At 39.7% G+C, this 20587-nt stretch overlaps 1 protein-coding gene across 1 annotated transcript in view; it reads left to right on the top strand.

Annotated features, from left to right (window-relative positions):
• Positions 1–12383, top strand: part of znf385b (zinc finger protein 385B) — a 71807-nt gene extending 59424 nt beyond the window's left edge. Inside the window, exons 8-12 of the mRNA XM_067604484.1 lie at positions 2128–2299; positions 2434–2814; positions 4801–4985; positions 6004–6099; positions 6252–12383. Coding sequence (XP_067460585.1) covers positions 2128–2299; positions 2434–2814; positions 4801–4985; positions 6004–6099; positions 6252–6539 — 1122 coding nt within the window. The 3' untranslated portion in view covers positions 6540–12383. The remainder of the gene's footprint in view (positions 1–2127; positions 2300–2433; positions 2815–4800; positions 4986–6003; positions 6100–6251) is intronic.
• The last annotated feature ends 8204 nt before the right edge of the window (positions 12384–20587 follow it).

The raw sequence follows: 20587 nt of genomic DNA, 5'->3' as shown, positions 1-20587 counted from the left end.
CTCTATGATCAACATCCTGTCATGTGATTCATCTGCACTCTGGTCCTGCTGTGATCAAAATGTCTGAAGCACATTTGAAGGCAAATATCCAACATTTCTAGAGTTCCTCTTGTTCTCTGTCTTCCATTTCATCTCAGTGCATCGAGTACAGGTCCAGGACATGTTTACATGTTTTCACATTTGTTTTTGCCCGCAACCAGTTTGTACTAAGCTACGCTAGATACAATCTGGACCCATCTCCAGACACACAGAGATTAAAGTGAATGAAATTGATGCTGGAATGTTCCTATAAGGAGATTTCATAAGGACATGACAAACATTTGTGTCTGCAGAGCTCTACTAAGGAAAATGTTATGCAGCTGAGTAATTGAATTGAGACTGTGATACTTTTCGAGGCTTGTTTGCTAGCTTGTTTTTGTGTACCAGATTATTCTGCCAGGTGTTCCTACAAAACAGCAGGTGTGTATAATCAGGTGTAAACTCTATCCCTCCATATTAACACAGCACTGTGTAAACGACACTCAGCTCATTCACATAATGACTACTGAGCAGTGACGAGCTGCCTCGTTAATGACATGCCAGTCAAATATAACTAATTTATGAGCTGGTTCATTTATTCATGAGTGAACATGAAAACAGGAATCACTGTTGGGGAGGACAGGAGAGGAGTAAAGAGGAAAAAAGAGGAAAGGAGAGGTGTAAAGTGGAAAAGAGTAGAGAGGAGAGGAAAGGAAAAGAGTAAAGAGAAAAAAGAGGAGGGGAGAGGAAAGGAAAGGAGTATAGCGGAAAAGAGGGTAGAGGAGTAAATAGGAAAAGAGAGGAGAGGAAAGGAGAGGAGTAAAGAGGAAAAGAGGGGAGGGGAGAGAAGAGGAAAGGAAATGAGCATAGAGGAAAAGAGAGGAGAGGAGTAAGTAGGAAAAGGAGAGGAGAGGAAAGGAAAGGGGAAGAGTAAGGAGGAAAAGAGAGGAGAGGATTAAAGAGTAAAAGAGAGGAGAGGAAAGGAGAGCAGTAAAGAGGAAAAGAGGAGAGGAATAAATAGGAACAGAGAGGAGAGGAAAGGAGTAAAGAGGAAAAGACAGGAGAAGAGAAGAAACGACAGCAGTAAAGAGGAAAAAAGGAGAGGAGTAAAGAGGAACAGAGGGGAGAGGAAAGGAGAGGACTAAAGAGAAAAAGTTGAGTCATGGAGCTCCCAGACAGTCACTTGAGGACAGTGTTTTCATGGTGTGCTGACACACTGTTACACTGGTAACGTATGTGGAGGCACCCAACATGAACAGTTTGTACACTTTAGAAATCACCTGTTTATCCGAACTGTTCATACACTGCATCACTGTTCAGAAATGACCGTGTAGACCTAATACCCCATCTCCTGATCTGTATATGGAAATCTTGTCTGGGTCAGGAAAAACACGTACTAATGAAGGTGTAAATGCATGCAGACCAAACTGCAAGTGGAATACTATCTGAACATCCAGACCAGTCAGGTGTAAATGATATTTGATGTTTGATTCCCAAGTATTTTCAGTAGATATAGCCTGCTCAGAAGTTGCTAGAAGTTCCTAATTTGCATATGTGTGACATCATTGTGCAGCTATTTGCACACCTACCCAAGATTAAAACTTTGATTGACAATATACTCACAAAATGTGAGTGTGTGGCTATCATCTCATCAATATGCATCTAAATAAATACAATCAAGTTCAAGTTAATGCTTATTAAAACAGGTGGAAATGCTCCACCAGGTTCATGATCAGATGTCATTATCCAGATAATGTATCCGGATGTAGACATATTTTAGAGAGCGGAGATCACAGCTGAAAGTTGGCAAGATGACATTAGAAGAGAGCATGGGTAGATATCACTGACAACGACTACTTTGATGTATAATATGCTCAGTGCACGTAAAATGGGAAGGAATCTGCCTCAGTTTTTCTGAAATACTGGTGAAATAAACCCTTAATGGTAGATTGTATTAAAGGATAAGGTCTTAAAACAATACTCACATTCCATCCTCACATCATTCCTCCCATCCATACTGTCTAATAAGACAATGTGATTTTAATGTAAGTGATGGGGGACAAAACCCACAGAAAAATAAAACTTGTCTGTCTCTCTGTCTCTGGCCAGTCTCAGGCAGATGCTCATTACAGAGGCAGTCGTCACGCCAAGAAGCTCAAGTCTCAGGAGAACAAGGCCAAGGCCAAGATGTCAATCACTGGAGAGATCAATGGGAGCAGCTCTAGTCTTGCTGGCCCCGCCCCTCCAATCTCAGCTAACAGCGGCACCAATCAGCACACAGGTTGATTTTATTCACCAACAATATTGATCTGAATAACATTACTGATGATTTTTTATTCTGGAGTTTGGTTTTTATATCATGGGGTTTGTCTCATTTCTTCCTTCTCGTCTTCTTCCTACTCTTCCTCCCTCCAGAGCTCTTATCCAGCCTCGCCAACCCATCTTCTCCTCTCAAACCCTTCCTCCTTCCCTCCTCTTCCCCTCTCTCCTCCACCTCCCCCTCCTCTAGCAGAGCGGGCAGTGAGCCTCCCCCCTCCAGCCCCCCCTCCGCTCTCCCTGCCCCGGGCCTCTCCTCCTCCTCTTCCTGCTCTTCCTCTTCTTCCAAAGCCCCTCCACTTGCCCCTCCACCAGCACTTGTCACCTCCTCCTCCCCTGGTCCTCCTTCCTCCCAGGCCTCCACCCAGGATGTTCCTCTCTCAGTGGAGTCGGAGGAGGAGAAGGCGAAGAAGCTGCTATACTGCTCTCTGTGTAAAGTTGCTGTCAATTCTCTGTCTCAGTTGGAGGCTCATAATGCAGGTGAGGAGGAACAAGATGATGTATGGAAAGTCATCTGGGTCATAATATATTAGATTCACATGCTTGATTTTAACCTGCAGAGGGTATATGTTGATGTCACATTCTCACCACCCGCCTTGCACACACTGAGGAAAGACAAACATACAAACAGGCTGCTCTGAATGTGTAGAGCAATTATACCTAGACAAAAAATTATTATCTTTAAAAAGTTACTCCAACCAGCAGTGATCTATGGTACAACATACTGGGCTATCAGTGGTCTGTGGATGCTGATAAGTGGCCAGAATTTTAGTTTCAACCATATATACACAATCTGGCCAAAAGTATGTAGCCACCCCTTGTCTCATACTTACTTACTAGTGTACTTTTTGACTGTTTTTCCCGCTTACGGCTTGTCCCCTTACTTCTAGTGAAGGGGAATCTTGATGCTGCAGCATACAATGATATTTCTGACAATAGTTTTCTTCCAATTTTGTGGCAACAGTTTGTGTTTGGCCCTTCCCTGTTTCAACATGATTATGTTCCTGTGCACAAAGCCAGCTCCATGAAGAAATGCTTTTCCCAGTTGAGTGGAAGAACTTGTCTGGCCTGTACAGAGCTCTGACCTCAACCCCATCCAATGCCTTTGGGATGTTCTCATTTCAATGAGGCCATTCAGCTAAAGCAGTGGGGAAGCCAGTACAGGGGGCTCAGTCAAAAAAAATGACAAGTTGAACCTGGCCTAACTTTTGCTGAAACGCAATGAAGTGTCAACAAAGCGCTGCATTGGTCAATCAAATACTTGCAGGAGTACATTCCTGGTATATAATGTGATTGCTGTATTTTTCCTGTTTACCTTGCAATTGTTGTGATGAAAATGAAATAACTGAACCAAGCATGTAGCTCCAGGTCTGAAAAGTGAAGCCAATGTGGAAGTGACTTAAACCTGCATTCTCTCTAATGTCCAGCAGGGGGCAACCCCATTGCCTCCAGAAAGAAGTCCGATTGTATGGAAGTCTATGAGAAAATGACCAACTTGATTTATTACCACAGTAAATGGTTTCCAAATGAGTTTATGGTCTCAATCGCTCATTTCAAGTCTTCTTCAATATCATGACATTTTGTAAATTATGGTCCCATTTAGAGTAAATAAATGATAAAGCAGGGAGTGTTTTAGGGCATGGCTACGTTGTGATTGACAAATCGCTACCATGGCAACAGCATTGGTTAGGTACATAGACTGTACAAAATATGGACATAACCACTGTGACGTCACCGACTGGTTTCCGAAGAGCGGGCGGCTCCAGCCGTCGCCATCTTGGCAGTGCCTGACTCCACCCAACTCCTGGCTAATCTAAAATGGGCAAAGAGGTGGAGCTGAGGTGGGCTGAATGAAGCTTGATTGCTGAAACAAGCCACCTAGCGGCTAGCGACCTGTCACTCAAAACGGCCACGTCCTTAATTATGCATAACTTTACAGCTTAATAAAATTTAAATGGGTGAGTTATAAAAAATTCACCCCCCTCTACAGTTGTCATGAAAGAGGAAATTAGCTATAGAGACCAAAACCGCTTTTTGTTCCAAGATGTAAACATGTTCATTTCTGCTGTAAAGTTGGGCATTTTAACATGGGGGTCTATAGGGATTTACTCGCTTTTGGAGCCAGCCTCAAGTGGCCATTCAAGGAACTGCAGTTTTTGGTACTTAAAATTAGAGCATCATTGAATGGACCAACCAATGATGATGATTACCATTGGATTACCTGTCTTCAACAAATTCTGTCTGTGCAGGTTGATCTTCATAGAAATGAACTGAAACCAGTGGTTGCCCGGAAGGAATATGAAATATAAGCAGCAAGAATTGCAAATATAGAGTGTTTGTCAATGGGATGAAATATAAAAAATAATATCAATATGGCTTTATAGCTGCAACACTATGCAACACCAACACAAAGAGATATATTCATCATTTTGTGTCTAGTTTCATAGAACTCATCTCTGTTTGCAGGTTCGAAGCACAAGACGATGTTGGAGGCTCGGAGTGGCGCTGGGCCAATCAAGGCCTACCCTCGACCTGGAGGCAAGCTTAAGAATGGCAGCAGCTCCGCACTGAAGGGCTCCGGCCTGCAGAACAAAACCTTCCACTGCCAGATCTGTGACGTCCACGTCAACTCTGAGATCCAACTTAAACAGGTAGAAACACACAGCAGGCACCAACATTCTAATAACATCATATCATCACTACTTCATACACACTGCTTATGTGTTCCTGTTCTGGAGCTGGTTGTACCAGCTAGTTTTAACACAACTGTTAACTAAGGGGATATTTACACATCACTAAATTAAAACAGGTTGCACCACACAATCTACATCTTACATATAAATGAGTTTTCACTAAATATTTACACCCAGTAACATGTAAAAGTTATGATATGGAATATGGTCAACAAATTTGATCTGATCTGCTATTTGATGGGATGATTTTAAATTACATTTCACAAAAATTGGTGCTATGCTGCAGCTTGTGAAGCTACAGTGATCTCCTCTTTACATAGTTATTTGCTTTTGATTGGACAGTGCTACAGGGGCAAACCAGACTAGCCCGTGTCATTCATTAGAATCATGGGACATGCAGCTTGTCGAGTATTATCCCTTACATGCACAGTAACATTTAACCACTTTATCATCATCAGCAACAGATGTGCGTTCAAATGTCTTGCACTTCTGGATAAACATGGAGGCTCTGTTCTTTATTTATCACTTGCCATGGTGAACTGATGTATCTTAGCTCCACTGATGATGTCTTTTTTTATTCACCATGCATGCACTTAACTCAGAGTTAACTTACTCAGAGTTGATTGAACTAACTGTGATTAACTGTTCTGTCAGGGTTTGTCCACTCAAAGTTCAGTGTTAGGTTCAGAGTTTGTGAAACATGTTATCTGGAACAGGTCCCACTTCATTCTCCAAGTTAATATAGACTTTTGTTTTGGTCTGAGAACATTTTCAATTCTTGGTATTTGAGTTTGATTTTTGTAAAGAACCTGGTTCTTCTGTCTTTATATAGGCGGCAGCATAGCAGGAAGTGTTGCTCTGTCTTCAACTCTTTCTTTCCTTCATTAAATTCCAAAACACAGCCAGACGAGTCACAGGCTTCTCTGTCCTCAGCTTTGTTGTCAGTATGACAATGTGTTTATTGTTGTTGTTGTAGCACATCTCCAGCAGAAGGCACAAGGACAGAGTGGCAGGAAAACCCAGCAAACCCAAATACAGCCCTTACAACAAACAGCAGCGCAGCTCCCTCACTGTAAGTTTCTCTCTGCCTTGCTCTCAAATTCAAATTTACTTTGTTTATATGACCATAGTTAAGTAGAGTATGTGCAGAACATAATCTGAAACACTGATATATCAATCCCCTTTCCTCTTGTCTTGTCTCATCTTGTCTCCTCTTCTTCTCAGGAGTTGGTGAAGCCCTCCCTCTCTCCCTCCTTCCTCTCTACTCCCTTCGCTCCTCCATCCTCCTCTCTCACCTCCTCCATCTCACTTCCTCCCTCCTCCATCTCACTCACTCACTCCTCTCTCTCTTCCTCACCCCTCCTCACTCCCACCTCCTCACCCCTCTCTCCTGCCATCTCTCTCCATCCTCGCCCTCCTGCCACTTCGTCCCTCTTCACCGCATCCTTCCTACGTCCGGCTCCTGGACCAATCAGAGCGAGCCAAGGATCAATTCTCTTCACTCCCTACTGATGTCCTCATGGTTGTTGGAGCTACAGATTTCAGCTCTGCCATCATGGCAGCAGTGATTGAAACCTGCAACCTTCTCACTTGACAGAGGCGTCAAAAAGAGACACAGGAGGACCGAACCTCCTCCTCCTCCTGTCTGGATCAGAAATCTACACGGGTCTGAAAATTCACAGCTGACCCAACGACAACCTGTGATGATTGTATCCAAGTCAGACATGGACACGTCACTTTAAGTAAACCACAGACCTGAAGCATAGAGTCTATGACCTGAGCCCAGTCCTGAAAAAATTACAGAGCTGCCCCAAATTTTCTAGAAAGTAATAAGGTCCTGGAAATGTCTTAATGTCTCCCCCCCAAAAAAGCAGCTTATTTGTTGTCTCCTGCAGTCATTGTGATGCTCCAGAATCAGCCACTGAAGGACATCCAACTCAAGTAAAATGAAGTGAAACCTTCAGCTTATTATTTTCTCTCTTTTACCTTTTTATCAAAAAGAACCCCAAAGTACCTTGTCAATGATGCCAATGTCAAATGACTCTTTATGGGTGAATCTGCTGAAAATGAAACTGGATTTAGCTTCTAACTTCGGTTTTATTGAGATGACAAAGAATCAGAACCAGGATTCAAGAGGAACCGTAATTGTGAATCTAAAAAAGCAGAATCTAAAAAGTCTAAATGATACCCAAACCTGCTCACAAATTAAGATGGTGAAGGCACACTGGAGTCAGTAATATGCTGTATTTTGATTGGCTGGCTAAAGATGAAGCTATGCAGTGTTGAGACCAGAGACAAAGGTGGAAGAAAGTCAAGTCTTGAACCAGAACTCGGTTCAGGTCAGGTTGGGTCGAGTCCTCAGAGTTTGGGGGTTGGTTCTGTCTGAACAAATCTCCTCTGAACATAGATGTTCTTCTTCCTCTTGCTGGAGGAGCTAACCAGCGCAAATGTGATATCAGAGAACTCAGCAGACGTCATGAATACTACTGCAGCTGTCTTCATGTCATATCAACACTGGACTGTGATGTCACAGCTGTCCTTCCAGAGTCCTTCAGACATCCCTGCACTCATGTTCGACTCTTTCCTAACATACAGCATCTCGATCAAACAAACTGTGAAGTGGAGGAGAAATTAAAGGATGAGGCTGGTGTTATTCTACTTTCATTATTGACAATAAATCTCACTAAAAGACCAAAGCCAACAATGTGTTAATCAGTCTCTCAATACTTTCTGCCATCAACCCTGTCTGCGTCATTCAGCCTCAAGCCCATTTATATCTTTAAAAAATGGCTCTTTTTTTTTTTTGCAAGGCTCAGTAATTTCCACTTTGGCCACTGTCATTTTTAGCAAACATTACTGAAACAGGAGGAAATTGTGCATTTGTTGGGGACTATTTTCAGCAGTGGATTAATCCGTGTTTGGTGCTATAGTAAGTATTTCTGCCAGCAAGACGGTGTGTCTGGTTGATTCAAAATAAACTACAGTTCATGGTAATGAAGTAACCCCACCCAATATCCCCAAAATATTACAGAGGACATGACCACAAGTTGGAATAGACCGGAATTATCCTTTGATAGAAATATACTTTTAACTATCCCACAAGGGAGCCTAAACTAAAAAAAAACTCTATTTTGGGTTTATGAAAAGATAAAAATCCAGATGAAAATCTATTTAAACCAGAAACAAAGTCACATCAGGATGGTCGCTTCAGGACAGTTTGTTGTTTGTTCTCACCTCCTGCTGCCTCAGATTGCTGTATGTTTTGAACCAGGGTTTGAACTGAAGTATGAATACATAAATTCTTCCTCCTTATGTCTGATGTCCACACCTCTGCCTGTACCTCATGTCATCCCTGACATCTGCACTGCTGGTGTGTTACAGACTCACTTTGGACTCTGGACTGGGCTACTTCCTGGTTTTACAGTGAAAAACGCCCTTCCTCCTAACTTGCCTGGTGTGAACACTCATCCTCTCGGATTTCACTGAGTCAGATCAGAACTTTCTGGAGTTTAAAGTGTCCGAGCAGAACCTTTACTGTAACTAGATCTTTTAAGAGTCAGAGGACCTTTTTAAGACTCTAACACATCACTGGAACTTTCTGAGACCTGCAACAGCAAAGGAACGTTTTCCTTGAATAAGCTTATTGACTTTCCATGAGCAAAACAAAATATGAGAATTTTTCTGGTTGCTTTATCTGTGCTCTAATCATTTATTTTAATTTACATTGTAAATATTCACCAAAAGCTTTTTCACCACTGTCAAACAACTGTATGATCTGAAATTCTTTGGTAGATTTTCATTGAAGCCTTTAGATGTGAAAGACCACATGCCCTCTCCTCTAGAAACAGTTTTAGCTCCACTAGCAGCAGGGCTCTAAGAAGAGCTAAATCACCTGTAGTGAGACAAACTTACCCACTTACTGGGTTTATTCTGAGCTTTCAACTGCATCTCAGAGTGTTCATCAGCAAATGGAGATGGCTCAGGTGTAGTCACGTGACCAAAGTCTGGAACTTCAGTCATGTGATAGCAGGGGGGAGAGGGGGGATGTAACCCCTGTCTCTGTTTAAAGATCGTCTTTGGCATTGGATATGAATGATCTCCTTGATCTTTCTCAGGCCATCCACTGACTTCTGGTGGATGACCTTTGAACCCTCCCAGTGGATGTTGTGACTGGTTTTGGTCCGGTGTTTACACATTACTGTACTGCATTACAAAGTAAAGTTATTAATTTTTGCAGTAACAAATATAAGGGATTACAACATGAGATTCAGAATTACATTACAGTTACTAATCCCAGTAACCCTGTGTCCTTCCACAATTTGGGGGTCAACTTGTTTGCTGTCTTACTGGTAGTTTGATGGAGGGTTTGTTTGTGTGTTCAGTGGATAGCCACCAAAAGAGGAAAAATGCCACTCTAGGTAACTGCAAAGTTGTCCTATTTACATGTTGTGTCTTCTTAGCTGACTTGCTAACGTTATCCATTGGTAGGTGTCATTCAGGAAGCAGCTGGTTTAGTTCAGAGTTGGAGGCTGTGAAAATAGCTTCACTGAGAGGACAGGACGTTATGCTGACACTGGGGCTAACGTTAAGCTAGCTGCTAGCTGTCAGTAAATACCTACTGATTGTGGGCTGGCTGCTTGTTAAAACACAACATCTCCTTTTCTTTTTCTACCAATTTTTTCACCCCCAATATTTTTTTCGTTTTTCATTATTGTGTTTTTCCTACTTTTTCAACCACATCATCAGGTTCACCTAGGCTTATACCCTCACTGAGCACTTTATTAGGAACACCTGTGCAATCAAATGCAATCCAATATAACAGCTCTGCTATAAATTCTACGTTTACAAAGCTTATACATTTTCAGTTTTTGTTTACATTGTCAGAAAGGTGATAATTCTATTTTATGTTTAATATTGAGGTCGTAGTGGGTGGTGGTGGTATACTGGAGTGCATTATATTGAAAAGTGTCCCTAATATTTTGTCTACCTCATTAACATACATGAGGGTGGCAAAATATTGGAATATATTCTAAAAGTAGAATTTATGGCAGAGCTGCTGTATTGGATTGCATTAGATTACACAGGTGTTCCTAATAAAGTGCTCATGGTATAAGCCTAGGTGAACCTGGAGATGTGGTTAAAAAAATAGGAAAAAGCTAGTAAGTGGACCTATGTGTTTTGTAAAACATACTGATCCCAAAGTCACAAATGAATTTCTATGCTCAACATCAGTATGCTGTTTGTTGTGTCCAACACTTTCATATTGTGGCTGTAATGAACACCACAGCCTCTAGGGGGTACTAGCAGGTCTTAAATGCTTACGATCCTCATTGCTAGCTTCTATCAGCATTTTGTTACTTTCATCTAAAACATTTAAATGATCAGGTGGTTGTTTGACAGCCGTGAAAGGGCTTCAAAGAACCAGGAGAAACCATAGAAAACACCATAGACAACTTTACACAAAGGTGAATTTGAGGTGTAAAAGCTCCGCCTCCTCTGACTTTGACAAGGTGATTGATCTAACAGGACCGTTTGTCTACTCTGTTGATCTCCACCTTCTGAAGGCTCCTATCTTATTGATTATCAGCAGTGTCAATAACTCAAACAAACAGCTTTTACCTGAAGGACAGTCACTTCCTCTGCTCTGCGAGTTTACTAAAAAGCAAAAACATATTTAATATTGAATAAAAGACTTTTTCTCGTTAAAATAGGAAACCCTTGAATACGTTAAGGAATGCTGTGTGGACAAGATCAGACCTCTCAATTGGCTGATTTCATCATCATTTAATGAAACAGATTTTTATACCAGTGGTCATTTTCTATGGTTTCAAATGGTCAATGTTTTCCTGTCTGCCTTCCTGCCTCCTCCTGAATAACTTGAAGCATCTCAGTCTTCCACTAATGAACAAACAGGTTTAATGACATTGTGTGTGTGTGTGTGTGTGTTAATCTATGCAGTATTTGGTCTCATGGTGCAGTAACCCTATCTGTCTCATCAACATGTAACTGTAAAAAGAAGAGAAAGTGTCAAATCCATGTTGATGATGCTGATTTAACCTCCTGAGGCTGTGTAACAATAGCTAAAACAGCAGCTCTTAGCTGTTCAACTGAACTTCCTCTGTCTGATGATGTCATCATGATGCAATAATGTACAGATCAGCTGCTCCGCTTCTTTATCAGCAATACAGAGTCTCGATACTAAATTCTGAGCCGAGTCTCATTTCTGAGCCAGGTTTCAATACTAGTCTGAGTCTTGATACTGGGACCGAGTTGCAATACGGGGATGAAGCAACAGGGATGCACTGTTGAAATGGAAGTGTTGTTTATAGTTGCTGATGTTAGAAACTTTCATTTCTGTTCAAACTGTCATTATGTTTGTGTTGAAAACTGAGATTGTGTGTCTGTGTGTGTATGTGTGAGTGTGTGTGTCTGTGTGTGTGTGCTTGGACTGAACCTCTAACATCTGATTTAATCACTTTGCTTCCGAAATAAAATCTCATTTTCCATAAAACCCAGAGGACATGCAAACAGTGAGTAATTTAAAAAAGTTTTCTTTAGAGACAGTTTAAATGAGCAGCTCACCCAAATGTCTTCACACAGGGCTCCTCTCTGAACCAAGCAGAGTTGTTTTAACACATCTGATACATTCAAGTTAATTACAGCACACAGAGTTTAGCTCAGTGAATCAGATTTTAAAATTAAATTCCATCAAACATTTTTAGCCACACTTGCCGTGACTCTAGGGATGGCAATGTCATTTGGTCTGTTGGTCAGCCACTTTGGTCCAGACTTAAGTATCTGAACATCTATTGGATGAATTTCCATTGAAATTGGTACCAACATTCTGTGCCTCAGAGGATGAATTGTAATGTATGACCAAATACCTACAAAAGTAATGACATTCCCATCAACCTCTGCTGCACTTTGTGTTCAGTGCTAATGAGCTGTTAGCATGGTAACGTGCTAAACTAAGATGATGAACATGTTAGCATCGTCATTGTGAGCATGTTAGCATGCTAAATATAGGATATTCAGTACTTCAGATTCAGCTTTCTCTGACTCCACACAAAAAATAGTAAAGAAAAGCAGGGATGAATCTGTTAAACTGTGTGTTAAAGGTGAGCAGCAGCGTTCAATCTTTCTCAGACGTGTTGAAGTTCAACACTTCATGCTTCAGAGAACCTCTGTCCTCTTCTTTGTGTACAGTATTTATTCTCTGAGCTTGTTTTTTATGTTGATGACACAAATATGCAAAAGCAAACTTGTCAGGTTGAGATTATGTAGTTTTCTCTCCTTATCATTTTATTTCTGTAACTTTGTTTTATTTGTTTTAATTAAAAACTGCTGGCCGTCCTACATCAGTCCTGCATTCTTTTTAAATAAAAAAATGGACTTTGATACAGTGCTGAGGCATTTAACTTCAGTACCTTGTTACTGGTTGAAAAACTGTCAAGTGCTATAAGTTTGTACTGAATGCTTTGTCAGATTCTGAGTCTTGTTTACTTGTTCTTTGATCAGATCGATCATTTCTTCATTTAATCTCAACACATCTACTGTGAGTTTAATGACTTTAATTCAACAACTCTCGTTTAATTTGATTTGATTTTCATTTGACTTTCATATGACCTTAGAAACATAATCTCAGCTGTTCTCATGTCTCGTCAACAGGTCAAACGTGACACTAAAGACCATGAAACTTTGACTTTCACGTAACCTCAATAAATCTAGGGAACCCCTAAAGATCCCCATATTATTTGAAAGAGTCTCATAGGGCGTTTTCAAACCTGTAGTTCGTTTGCTCTGGTCCGAATAAGTGGATGAAAACCAGAATGCATCACTAAAACCCTCATGAGAACGTTCACTCTGCTTACTGGTTAGTTGTGTCTGGGGTGGGAGCAAGAACGTAAACACAGGGAGAAGGTTCTGAAGAACGTCCTATGTCCTATGAGAATGCCAAATGCAGTGTACTTCATTGTGCTAGTCCAGGTCAAACCCTTAATTCACCCTCTGGCGAGGGTTCCACAAGAGACCTCATGAGACCACCACGTTAAAGACCTCCACTTGATTTTTAAAGAATATCATGTAACCTCGAGTCTCATGTAACCTCAACAAGTCACATGAGAGTCTCAATCTTGTAAGTGTGAATGGACAAATTGTAAAATGCTTTGGATAAGGATGCTGAATGCAGTCCATTCACTATTAACCATTTACCTTTACACACTCAAGTGACTTCTTGCGCTGCTCAGACACCAAGAGCCCTATTTCTGTGAACCCAGATCACAGTCACATCTACCTGTATTGTAAAGCTGCAGAGCTCCAGGAACCAGCTGATCATGCATGTGTAATTGTGCCTCAAAAAATGCATTACATCATTCCAGATACCTGCTGTCTTCAGATGGCTTTAAAGAGAGTCACTGGGGTAAAGGAAAGGGCGTTAGTATAGACTGCTAGCTGTTATGGATGACAGATGCTGGTAAGAGTCACTCATTAATCTTCACTCATTCTTGCAGGGATTTATACCACCACCACAAAAACTATGGAATGTGTAAAGACGAGCAAAACACGGAAAAAGCAGTTTGTGTGATTTCAGCAAGGTTTATATGTGTGTGCCTTTAAAGATAAAGTGACAAAATGTTACAGAATATAAGTGCACCAAGCTTTTGACTTACTCTGAGCAGGCAAGCAGTGGACAGCACAAGATGCCCTTATTCTTGGCACCAAAATTGCAGTGCACTACTGGACTGACATCCCCACATCCTCTACTGTGCCTCCCCCAGAGATAAGGCTGTAACTCTCAGGAGAGAAGTTCCTTGTGTGGCAGATGCCACTGCACATGTACTGAGGTTCTTTGAGAGATCTATCGCACAAACAAGAGGTTGTGTTATGTAGCACAACAAGCTCAAGCTAGCAAAGCTGTAAACAGAACTGCGTTCCCATGCGTGCGCAGTGGCGTCTGCCTTACAAGGAACTGCTCTCCTGAGAGTTACAATCTCATTGCTGTTAGTCTTTGGAGCCATGCCTAAACAAACCACGGTGATCACTGTCTTCAGAGACAAAGGAACATGTCACCCAGTGCAGCAGTGTTGCTCATTGATATGTTTTTAATAGTTTTTGGACAACAACAGAGGTGTATGGCACAAAGGAATAAGGTATCAGACTTTGGATACATGGACTATACTTACTAAGTAGGATGATTCATTGTTGGTTTCGCTCTGTACATGACATTTGTTGACAATAAGAAAAATATAGAAAATCACCAGCAAAATCCTTTAATGGCTTTTATATGACCTCCCTTTTCTTATGTTATCATAATAACTCCATCTCATGCCCACTAGAGGGCACTTAACTTGCATTAACATGAAGGCATATGTTGACTCATGAATGACATTAAAATGAAGCTGGTTGTTTGACCTGACAATATGTGGACAGTGAGGCAGTTTAATAAGAAGAGCTGCAGAAATTGAAACAGTTGCCAAACATTCAACGAGCTACAGAAACAACAGCTTCTGACCTTTTCCTCCTCTGCAGAAAGCGTTAACTCCCTGACATATTTATAATCAACACAGTAACTTTTTCAGTAAAACACAGCCACTGGTCGAAAATATGTTTCACTCAAAGCCTTGGATGGGTAACACAGATGGGAAACAGCTGGTTTTTATCCTCCTCCTTCTTCTTGTAATTCAGAATCTGCAGACTGTGTTTCTAAGAAGAACTGATGACTGACCTTTGAGCCTTGTTACAGTTCTGGACTGTGTTTTTTTTGTTGTTGGTTTCGGTCTTGATCTCATTACAGGACATCAAACTCCAAGAAACTAAAAGTGAGCTTTGTATTTTAGTAGTTTTGACCACCAAAAATCTTGGTGCAGCTTCAAGATTATCCGAAGAGAAAGAAAGACACTGAGTCAGTCTGACCTGAACAAACTGGTACTGCTGAGGTCATCAGGCGAACGGAGACAGTGGGGGAGCTGGACTGAACTGGAAGCTTTTAACTGGTTTGATCATTTACTGCACACTCAATACTGGGTCAGGTTAGTTAAAATGTGATGAGACACTTTCAGTTCAGGGTGTCACAGCTTGCACCTCTCATGAACCAGTAAATCTTGACAACGCCTCACAAACACATGCAGTCTTCTCAGACACACAATGGCAGGAGAATAGAGGAACATGTTTGTGATGAAGAAGAATTTACAGTATCTGGGATATACTGAGGCCTCGAAGCCATGATGAAAATTGTACCTTAGCCTAGGTTTTTCCCCGGCTCATATGTATCTGGACAATAGTTTGTCCCGTTCCTCAAACTCTATATTGAGTGCTTGAAAAAGGTATAACACCTCATGGTTTTTAAATGAACTGTCCAACCCTGCCTTCCTCCAGGCCACAGCTGGTACTTCTTGATGCATTCTGTGGGCTTTGGCAGTTTTTTGTTTGTTTTTTTGTTTGTTTGAGAACAAGATGTGCTAACAAATGAGACCATTTTTTTTGTCTTATTCATCAAAAATCTTCTGACTCAGGCTGAACATGAACAAAACCAAATAAAAGTGACAGAAAGTAATAAAACTAAAATAAAAATACACAAATTCTTCCAGTGGTTCAAACTGGGTTTAGTCTTAAAGTATTTATATTTCTGAATAAAAAACTTCCCCAATGACAACACAATACTGAGAACGAAGTCCAAGTTCCGGTTTTCAACAAAAAGATCAAACTTGACTGTCTTCACTGTGAAGGTTGACAACTCACTCTCCCTGGATGTAGTCAGGTCTGCATGTCACTCCAGAAAGACTGCACTCATTCACAATGAAAAACACATGTTCCAAGCTTTCAATTACCCTTTCACAAAATACACAGTTATTCACATCAAAATTAAATCTCAATATCAAGAATTTGTTTGTTGGGTAAATCTCATTTAATATTTTGAAGTTTACCTCTTTTATCTTAGGAGGAAGTGGAAATTAAATATATCTTTTTCTTGTTTTCTCAACCTTGCCAACTCCAAATTCCCTGAGAACATATTTTTTTCTTACTGGGTTAGGGTAACGTTCCTTGTTGTTACATTTACTGTCACAAAAGTCTTTCAATGCAAAGCTGCCTTAGTCCAGGAGAGTACAGAATGTTTTCTTTAACCATTGGTCTCAGAGAGATTGGCTTTTATCATTCTGTTATAGTTATTAACAGAACATTGGAGTTGGAATTTCTCACAGAACTCCTCATGCTGAGACAAATTTCCATTATCATCCATAAAATGAGCAACAGCCCAAATCTCTCCCGTTCTCTATGTACACAGATTTCCTGCTAAGCAAATATATATCTGTTGTTCCACACTGATGTTTCGAGAATCACATTCACCCCCATCTTCATAGCCATGTCATTCTTCCATATGTGCTGACATTTGTTTCTCCATATGAATTTAAAATTGTCATTATTCATTGATTCAATCATTCTCACTGATATGGGTAAGGAGAAGGATAGGTTTATGAGTCTGGACAAACTATCCATTTTGGATAATAAAACTCTCCCAAATATATCAGATACCAGATATCTCTGTGCAGCCACCTGTTTAGAATTGCGAGCTGCCACATCCTTGACGTGTTCCCCACTTAATCTTAAATCTTAAAGAAAAACTACAGAACTACTGATTCATTATATAGCATTCCAATTACGTTTATAAATCTCTTTCCAAATTTAAAGCAATACAGAGTTTTCAGTATGACATGATGTTCAAGAGAATCAATGCTTTATAAAAATCTTAAAGTAAAACAAACCCACTTACTTCCTACAGCTATAATCAATTTAATCTAATACAAGTCTTGTATTATTATGAATTGACCCTCCTTTCAAAAATCTGATTGCGTCTCACTAATTTTGGTCAAAATACCTTTCATCAGCCTAGCAGCAACAGCCCTGGAAAGTACTTTATAATTGGTATAAGCAATGTGATTGGTCTCAAATTATCTAATATTCTTTTATCTTTACCAGATTTAGGAATCAGGGTGATGAAACCTTGTTTCATGCTTGACACCAGTTCTTTCTTCTCTATATACTCCTTTAAAGCTTTGAATAATACATTTCTTACATCCCCTCAAAAGAACTGATGAAAATTGGCAGTGAGCCCATCTGGAGGTTTGGTTGCATGCAGGTTAACAGTCCATGTGGGGAGCAAGAGAGGTCCAGTTTTAATTTGGCTTAATATTTGGTTTAATCAGCTTTTGTGCATCTATCTTTAGAGTGGATAATCATCAACTGTCCACACTAAATTGTCTAAACTTTGACTAAACTAAACCTTGGAACCAGTTTTGACAAGCTCCAAAAAACACAACTGTTCAACCTACCATCTTGCGTGACCCCTGGCTTTAGCAGGTCATTGGAACGATGGAAACTGTTACGGTGTATTGCAGTAAAGTTCACAGTAAGGAGGCACTGTGGGACCTTTCTCGGTCAGGATTACCAGCAGTGGCAAAAAATACTGGGGTAAGTGTCACATTTTAACTCACATGTTACGTCAGTATTTTGACTCTTCAAGCTTGGCAACTATCTTTTATATAATAATAACATCTTTGCACTTATCAAAACAAAGTTACAAAGTGCTTCACATAAAAAACAAATAAAAATACAGCAATAACAGAATAAAAGCAATATTAAAATTAAAATATTAAAACCCATACAACAGAATAAAACTAGAATTAGGTGAAATCAGGGAAGGTGGTGCGATAACAGTACATTTTTTTAAAAAAAGAATCCAGCCTGCCTTATTTCCTCAGGCAGGGAGTTCCAGAGCCTCAGGTCTCTTATTTCAAAAAGCTCTGTCCCCCTCAGTCCTACACCAAGAGTCTGGACAGATAGAGGCCCCTGCCTGAGGATCTCAAAGTGCAAGCAGGGTCATAAGGGGATAAAAGATCTGACTAGTGGGGCTGGATGGTGAGCATTGAAAGTGAGGTTGTGTGTGAGGGCACCCAGTTCAAGAGGAGGCAGCCTACATTGGAGTTCATTCAAAGGTCAGTGTTGAACTCTCACAACTTCTGAACATGCCTTTTACATATGTAGATGTTGACTCCTGTAAGAATATATGGTGGCAGGAAAACTCCCAATCCAAAAATGTGATTGCATACATCGTAAAGCTGAAAAACCTGCACTGAATGTTGTGTATGTGTTTCCTGACACTTTTCAGGCACTTCACAGGCATTAAACCCTGAGAGAGGGACAAAAACGCCAAAAGGGAAAGTGACATCTAAAACCACAGGGCTACTTGTACAGAGGAAACGGGTCGCAGTGAACCTGCATGCCTCCACTACTCTGCAAACTGATGGAATTTCTAAAATGGTAAGAAGAAGCATATATATATACACACACACACACACACACACACACACACACATACACACAGACTTATCATTAGTCAAGACATAATATTAAAAAGACAAACAACAAAAAACAGTATCTGTATCCCTTTATCTCTCTCTCTGTTATTGTCATGGGTATTTATTGGGTGATTTTAATATATTGTCCTTTTTCTTCTTTTTAATATTTCTAGCTACTCCTTGGACCTTCTGATCAAGATCTGGACCTGAAGTACTCTCCATTTCATCCTTTTCTTGTTCATAAGTTTAACAGAGACTCACTTGGGGTCGTGTTGTTGGCTTTTGCCATGTTGGCTTTTTGTATTGTTTAATGACCATGTTGGTCAATATGTGAAGTTTTTAAAAAATCATGTACAAAATGAACTTTGTATTGTTTTTAGGACTGTATTCTCAAATCGTACCTCAGTGGCAGTGAACCAGGCCTTTATGTGAACTTATTTTAGAGATATGTCTTTATGTATCTTATCATCTGTTTGGTTACAAGTCATTTCAACCCACTCAGTGTTTTTGTTTTTGCTTTACCTGACTTACTGAGACCATTTTTTGAATATTGACTTTTATATGGGAATATACATTTTTAAAAGATCCTTTATGCACTTGAAGGACTTTGTAAGACCATTTTGAACAGTTGTGAATTACAAATTGCAAATGATTTGTTAATATGCTGTATGTTAAGTAATATATATAAATTCTGCTATGAAGTAATAGCAGAATTTACTTACATGCATTAAACAACGTAGATGGCAAACTTATAATGTAAGTAACTGTTGATTAACTGTTAAACTAGCTGAATATACTGGATATACAGTATTTCACATATTTCCTTCTAATACAGCAAATTCACACAATTGGATAATTTACTGTAGAAATTACAGCATTATACTGGAAAATGTGCATATGATAAGTTACTGTGTTATTTAAAAATGCAGCATTTCCCTGTATTCTCTAATTACAGTAAATAACGGTAATTGAATTACAGTAAGATTGCTGTAAAAATTACAGTTACTGGCTGGCAACCCAGCTGCCAGTATTTTACTATATATTTTACAGTTTTTTTTTCTTACAGTGTACTGTGAGTCTCCTTACAAATCAAAACAAGCTGATAAGTTAAGGCTTTATTGATCATTACATTACATTACAGCAGCACAAGACAAAGAGCAGAGAGGAAGGAACAGAATACAGAAGTTAATACTCTACAGATGACAACTGAATTGAGGTTAGAAAGCCATTTACAGTATAACCTGAAAGCAGTTTAGGTAAATGTGCAAAATGCAGTTTCCTGATATTCCAGATCAAAGTAACAGAGTAGATCCAGTACATTTGAAATATATATTTATGTGTACTTTTTAATTTATTCATGATAAATATAATCAAGCACACTGTAAATACAATATAAATAAAACAATGAATGAATATAAATGAATATAATGTGGTATAAATATATAAAAATATGACATAACAGTACAATATGTATACATACAATATTCACATGTATGTGAAATTTTCATGTGATTCCTGGATAATTTCACATGATAAATAAAGATGCTATTATTATATAAAAGATAGTTGCCAAGCTTGAAGAGTCAAAAATACTGACATCTGAGTTAAAATGTGACATTTACCTCGGTATGTCTTGCCACTGCTGGTAATCCTGACCGATAAATCATCCCACAGCGCCTCCTTAATGTGAACTCTACTGCAGTGAAATTGTGGTTTTTACCAGGGATGACATACATGCACTTTTTTGGTAATATACTATTATTTAGTATATATATATTAAAACGATAAGGAGAAATATGTACTTTTTGAAATTTAAATAAACTCACAGGGAATGAAAGAGAAAGGTTAAATTCTCCTACATTAAAAGTATAGAAGTTATTAAAATGTTCCTGTTAATCAGTAATCCGAGAGTGATTTTCATGGATACATTTTATTTCACATAGTTTTCAAAACCAGCCTTGTTTTTAATCCGAGTGTATGTCTTTCAAAATGGACACAATGTTTCTTTGTGCATAGCTCTCTCTCTCTCTCTCTCTCTCTCTGATATGAGGTAACTTTTTTTTAACATGAGGAGTTTTGATAAGTAGTTTCAATGAGAACTTCGACTTCTGAGAGGAGGAGGAGAGTGACAGGGGCAGGAGGATGAGAGGGGGAGGAAGAGGGGTGGAGTTCTTTTTCCTTGCCTGGATAAAGGTGTGAAGCCACAGA

The sequence above is a fragment of the Thunnus thynnus genome, chromosome 11, assembly GCF_963924715.1.
Source record: "Thunnus thynnus chromosome 11, fThuThy2.1, whole genome shotgun sequence".
Lineage (NCBI taxonomy): Eukaryota > Metazoa > Chordata > Actinopteri > Scombriformes > Scombridae > Thunnus > Thunnus thynnus.
The sequence above is the reverse complement of the archived record's forward strand: the minus strand, read 5'-3'. Positions and strand labels throughout refer to the sequence as shown.